The sequence below is a fragment of the Glycine max genome, chromosome 10, assembly GCF_000004515.6.
Source record: "Glycine max cultivar Williams 82 chromosome 10, Glycine_max_v4.0, whole genome shotgun sequence".
In the NCBI taxonomy this organism is placed as follows: Eukaryota; Viridiplantae; Streptophyta; class Magnoliopsida; order Fabales; family Fabaceae; genus Glycine; species Glycine max.
In genome coordinates, this window is record NC_038246.2 from 3,898,288 (window position 1) to 3,904,287 (window position 6,000).

Here is a 6,000-nt window from a genome sequence, read left to right on the forward strand (position 1 = left end):
TATTAATCTCACGTGATTGTTACTTATTTAATACATATTTTACATAAATTAAAAAATCAAATACAAATTCTGTTGTTATAACGAATATTAATAAATTACACCAACTCTATCTTGATTATTTGAAAAATATTAGTCGATCACTTAAGTCTAAAAAAACATATGGTGCAAAATTAGAAAGTTGTATGCAATTCCGGAAGACTTGGTAAATTTTGCCCTAAATAAATTGCAGAAGGGTTTTGTTTTGTATATCTGATTCAGTTAGAAATAGATCGGGCACCAACGGAGGAAACAACTTCTGAGTTTCTGTTACCAAGGATTATTAAAAGAACAGAGGTACACTGAAACATAAGAACAAACAAACAGATTCATCATGTGTCGCTGACGTTGTGGCCGAACAAAATTTTGTAGTGCTTTGAGAATCGTAAATATGTTGAGGCGCTTCACATGGGTTCCATTCCAATATTATTCACACAGCGGCATGGGCCCCATAACTTTCTTTGGTGTGTAAGATCAAAAAATACTAGTAGTTTGGTCGTTGGAAGGAATTTAATTATCAACCAGATCTTCACCGGTAAGAATTTAATACACCCAAACTTTGGTCCAAATCAAGGGAATTTGCAACCTGCTACCTCCCAAACCTCATTTTTATAATTACACTGCTCAGTGCTCATGCTTTTCTTCCCTCTTCTCATTGCTAACACCGTAGGCCCCACGCTACACCTTCTAGTTCCATTTCCTATCTCATCCCCACATTCACATTCACCTTATTAACCGATATAGTAGTAGCAGTATTCTTTGCTTCCCCAACATGCACATATATATATATATAGTGATATATGATTAAGCCTAAAAAGGAAACTGAGCTTTGTGCTTTGAACACAGATTTGGTTTTTCTCTATTTGCGTGCGTGCTAGTATAGTCGTTGCTGCTCAGTATGGCGGGAATCTTTTCGTTGGTTACTGGGAGGCCGGGACTAAGTGGATTCGGATCTTCCTCAACTGCTGAACAAGTTACTGAAGGAATTGATGCCAGCAATCTCACTGCAATCATCACAGGTCTGTGTTTGCTTTTTTGACCCAGTTTCATAGGACACACAAGTGTTCAGTGAATACATTTTATATGTTCCTGTTATTCATGTTATTTTAATTAAGTTAAACCTTAATGTAACTTATAATCAAGATTTTTGAAAAAAGATCATAATTTTGGTCGCGACTTCGAGATTTTTTTGTGTTACAGGATCAATATAGTTGTATCAGCCGCATTTGTTTGTGATTTTTCACAATATTAAGATTGTGACAAAACTGCAATCACCACTGTAGTTTAAAATCTTAGTTATAATTCTGACTCTAATTATAACTGTATTAATGGCTGCGTTTGTTTGTAACTTTTTCACAATATTTAAAACCTTGGTTATAATTCTGACTCTTGAGTGGTATTAATAATTTGCATGATTTAACTGCCTTCATGTCTGTCCGGCCTGCCTCTTTTAGCTATTTGTTTGAGTAAAGATATATGTAACCGCTGGATACACCCGTGTCTTCAGTTCACTTCTCCTGGTTTTGTTTTTGTGTTTTTTTGGTCCATCCTGTGAATAAAAATTTGAAATCGTTGAGGAGGGCATCAACATGTGAGTTATAATGGCAGTCACTGTTTGAGGCTGTGATTAATTGTGGACCCTATTGCTCTGCATGATCCAGCAAAAAAAAAATATTTTTTTTTGTGGCACTGAATGTTTGATGGGGGTTTTCTTTATATGAAATTCCCAGTTCTGCCTCTTGCTTTTCCATTTGTAGCAATGTTTTTAAGTTTGCAGATGTTTCTGATTTGATTAATTTTTTTATGATGTCTTGTTGAATCTTGCTACTCATGCTTGCTTGGCCTCATTATCACCCCTATTTCATTTATTTTTGTTGTTTTCATTGTTTTTTTTATTACACTTTTTTTAAACTAAACAAGTAATTGTTTTTTTGTTACACTAAACAAGTTATTGCTATATCTTCTATTCAATTTTAAAATAAGTTTGATTCATTTTTTCACACCTCTAAGTTTTGCACTCTACATTTTTTTATGTTTCTATTCCTATCTATCAAATTACTAATTGCATCTATTATTTTATCTCTCAACACTTTTTATCTCTTCCTCTAACAGGGAGTAGGCACTCAATATATAGAGATGTCAAAAGGATCATTATCGGTTTTGAAAATATATTATTGTTTTTGATGGATTTAAAACCTGGTTAATTAAGATCTATCAGTCTCCAATTCGAATATTCTTTCCAAAATTATTATCGATCATTTTTAATCTGTTTATCCTTGATTATTTTATCATTTTTCCTTTGTATTGTTGTAGTATTATTTTTCATTTAATGCCTTTGCTATAAAAGATGTCTCAAGTAGTTGTTATACATCCAGTGGGAGTAAAGAGAAGGAAAGCAAATACTCTCCTATCAGAAAAGCTGTCGTTAGGCGAATTTTCTCTTGGATCTATTTCTTTCATACAAAATTCAATAGTCTTCTTCGGAATAAAAATTAATTAAATACTTTGGCATTATCTCAGGTCGGGGGCAGGTGGTGTTAAAGGAGAATGGTAAAGAAGAAATTAAGTAAGAAACAATGTAGAGACTATATAGTACAATCGAATTCAATTAAGGTTATGAAGTAGAAAACACTTTTAGAAGAGAATCAGTACAAAACATAAATGAAGATGGATAGTTGGACTGAAGATTCAGAATGATGTATATCCTCCAATTGTGCGTGATCAAGTAGTTCCTTATATATTTGTTGTGTTATATTTTTCAACTAGAATTGTTAACTCACTTCACTAATTAGTGTAATAATTAGTGTAATCGTGCCCTCTAACTAAGAGATATATATAAGGTTGATTGAGATATATATAAGATTGATTTAATGATGAAAAGAGAAGAAAAAAAGAGAAAAAGTCGTGTGATTGAATTTCTCCCTAACAAAAACTAACCGATTAACATTTGTTATAAAAAAAGAATTACACCTGAGTTTTGTCAAAATGCAGGAGGAGCGAGTGGCATAGGGTTGGAGACAGCACGTGTTCTGGCAATTCGAAAGGTCCATGTAATAATTGCTGCCAGGAACATGGAGTCTGCAAAGGAAGCTAAACAACTCATACTTCAGGAAGACGAGTCAGCATGTGTGGACATAATGAAGCTCGACCTATGCTCATTGAAGTCTGTCAGAACCTTTGTGGACAACTTCATTGCTCTTGGTCTTCCTCTCAACATCTTAATGTGCTTTCCTCAACCCTCTCTCTCTTTCTGAATGTTGGGCTCATTTCATTTAAAGAACCAATTGAATTTCTTTGTCCCCATTTCCCATATCCCCTGACATGTGATAGAGAAAAAACTAACATGAAATAAAGAACGTGTTCAGAAGTTGTTACTAATGACAATGTTGATCTTTGGTTTCAGAAACAATGCTGGAGTCATGTTCTGCCCTTATCAGCAAACAGAAGATGGGATTGAGATGCAGTTTGCAACAAATTATCTTGGTAGTGTGAAGGGCATTTCATTTTTTATAGTTTTAGGAGAAATACTAATAACATACTTCTAAACACACTTACTATTAGTTAAAATTTATTAAAAATAACAAACTTTTACAAGTTTCACTCCATATTTAATTAGTTTCTCTTATAATTTTATAGATTTCAATAAATTTTAACTAATAATATATGTATTAAATAAAAATACATTAACAAAAAGGTCTTAGCACTCCTCATTCATAGTTTTAATATTTGTTGTATTCTTATCTCTCTTTTTTCACTTCTCAGGTCATTTCCTCTTGACGAACCTTCTTCTTGACAAGATGAAACAAACCGCAAAAGACACTGGAATTGAGGGCAGGATCGTAAATCTGTCATCAATTGCTCATCTCTACACTTACGAAGAAGGAATTCGATTTGATACCATCAATGATGAAGATGGGTACGTATGTTACACTTTGAATCCTCTCCCTCCCTCTTTTGGTGAAGAAACTACTACATGGTCTAAAAGCAAGTATTCTTGACAATTTCTAAGTGACAGTAAAAAAGAGTTAATATTTTGCGAGTTGTTCAATTTACCTTAATTAAAAATAAGATTAAGTACCCCATTTTTACTTACAAAATAAGTTAGATAACTCCATTAATTTTATATTATAATAACTTAGATAAGTCGGGTCCCCATCATGTAGTAAGTTCCGGTCCTTCAGCTTTGGAAACGTGTAATGTGATTGATGCATAGATAGCTATAGCTTTACAATTTATTTGTTCCAATATTAATATAACTTTTCAGATACCATGAGAAGAAGGCCTATGGACAGTCCAAGTTAGCCAACATATTACACACAAACGAGCTTTCTCGTCGCTTACAGGTGAAACTACTAATGCTTCAACAACCTTTTTTTATTTACACACCAAAACATTGAGTAAACTATAACAAATGAATGTGTGAGAGATAATGACAATTTTTTGTAATGTCTATTCTTTTAGCAGTTAGGTATTTTATGGCTGTCTATCTAAATGGAATTCTAGTTCTGAATTTATATTTTTTTTATTTTACACTCGGTTTTGACTGTTGACTTTGACCATATAATTCATTGAGTCACTACCAATAACTTCTTTCACCGTGTTAACAAACAAGAAAATCTTTTCTGAAGATGATTTCCTTCCTATTTAGGGTCTTGAAATTAGCATCTTAAGGTTAGTAGTGGAAAGAATTAATAAATAGAAAGTTTTTTTAATAAAAACTATTCATTTTTTTTAATCAGTATCCTTATCGTTTATACATTTATTAATTTATACAGGCAGAAGGTGTTAACATCACGGCCAACTCAGTCCACCCAGGGGTGATAATGACTCCTCTCATGAGACACTCTTCTTTACTAATGAGTACGTGATTTGTCCAAAAATACGGACAAATAATAATCATAATAAAACAAAAAGCATTTAATGTTCTTTTCATTACTTATATACTTGTCTAAGCCAATAATATAATTTGAAGCAGATTTTCTGAAGATGTTCTCCTTCATGATATGGAAGAACGTCCCTCAGGTATATATTCAATTAATTTGTCTTCCTCATTGTGGCTAAGATTCCAATATATATGTGTGCAAAATGTTGCAATTTAAGAGTGCTCAAAAATAGAGTCATCCATAATAATTGTTATTTTCTAATTTTGACCGAGCAGGGAGCAGCCACAACGTGCTATGTCGCTCTACACCCAAGCTTGAAAGGGGTAACGGGGAAGTACCTTCAGGATTGTAATGAGTCCCCACCAAGTGCACATGCGTCAAACGAACTCTTAGGAAGGAAACTGTGGGATTTTAGCAACAAGATGATTAATTCACTTTCAAAAGCTTGATTGATTGCACTATAGTATTTGTGCCAAACCCTCGTCTTCCTCATATCAGTGTATCAAAACTCGTTAATTATGCTTAATATACCCATCCACCCTACAGTTATAATCATAAGTTCTAAACATATGATTCGTGGTCATTGGTCCTTGACTCCATTTGTATTTTGTACGCGTAATATAGAGGTCTTATATACTCTTATTTATGTATCAAACGTATCCTTTAAATTAAAATTAAGGTAAAAGAAGTATGTTAATGATGATTTAGGCGAATATGCTGACTAGTTTAATCAGATTTTGACAAATCATCATCATCATCAAATATATATATATATATATATATATATATATATATATATATATATATATATATATATATATCCACGTGTGTGTATTGCACAGGTTCCAATGTTAGTTCAAGTTATAACTCGTACTTGCGTTAACTTCTGAAATCATAATGGATATATATTAGAGAATTTAATTCTTCGCTGATTGGATTTACAAACTCGAAAGTGAGGAAACAATGGGTATATTTAGGATTTGCAGTAAACTAATAGCGTGTTTGAAAACTTATTGAGATAGAAAATTCATGTTTCAGATGTGTGAAAGTTATAATTATTAATTTCAGAAAATTATATTCT

At 32.6% G+C, this 6,000-nt stretch overlaps 1 protein-coding gene across 2 annotated transcripts; it reads left to right on the forward strand.

Moving 5' to 3' along the window:
- The first annotated feature begins 140 nt into the window (after positions 1–140).
- Positions 141–5,676, forward strand: LOC100795299 (retinol dehydrogenase 12-like). 2 transcript variants are annotated; one of them, NM_001414955.1, is made up of 9 exons: positions 141–571; positions 883–1,055; positions 3,028–3,259; positions 3,440–3,519; positions 3,799–3,952; positions 4,301–4,379; positions 4,812–4,896; positions 5,012–5,058; positions 5,195–5,676. In NM_001414955.1, the coding sequence occupies exons 2-9, from the start codon at positions 935–937 to the stop codon at positions 5,366–5,368; spliced, it is 972 nt and encodes a 323-aa protein (NP_001401884.1). In that variant the 5' UTR covers positions 141–571; positions 883–934; the 3' UTR covers positions 5,369–5,676. The 2 variants fall into 2 exon arrangements, with proteins under 2 accessions (NP_001401884.1, NP_001241121.1); NM_001254192.3 differs by lacking the exon at positions 141–571 and having other exon boundaries at positions 578–1,055.
- The last annotated feature ends 324 nt before the right edge of the window (positions 5,677–6,000 follow it).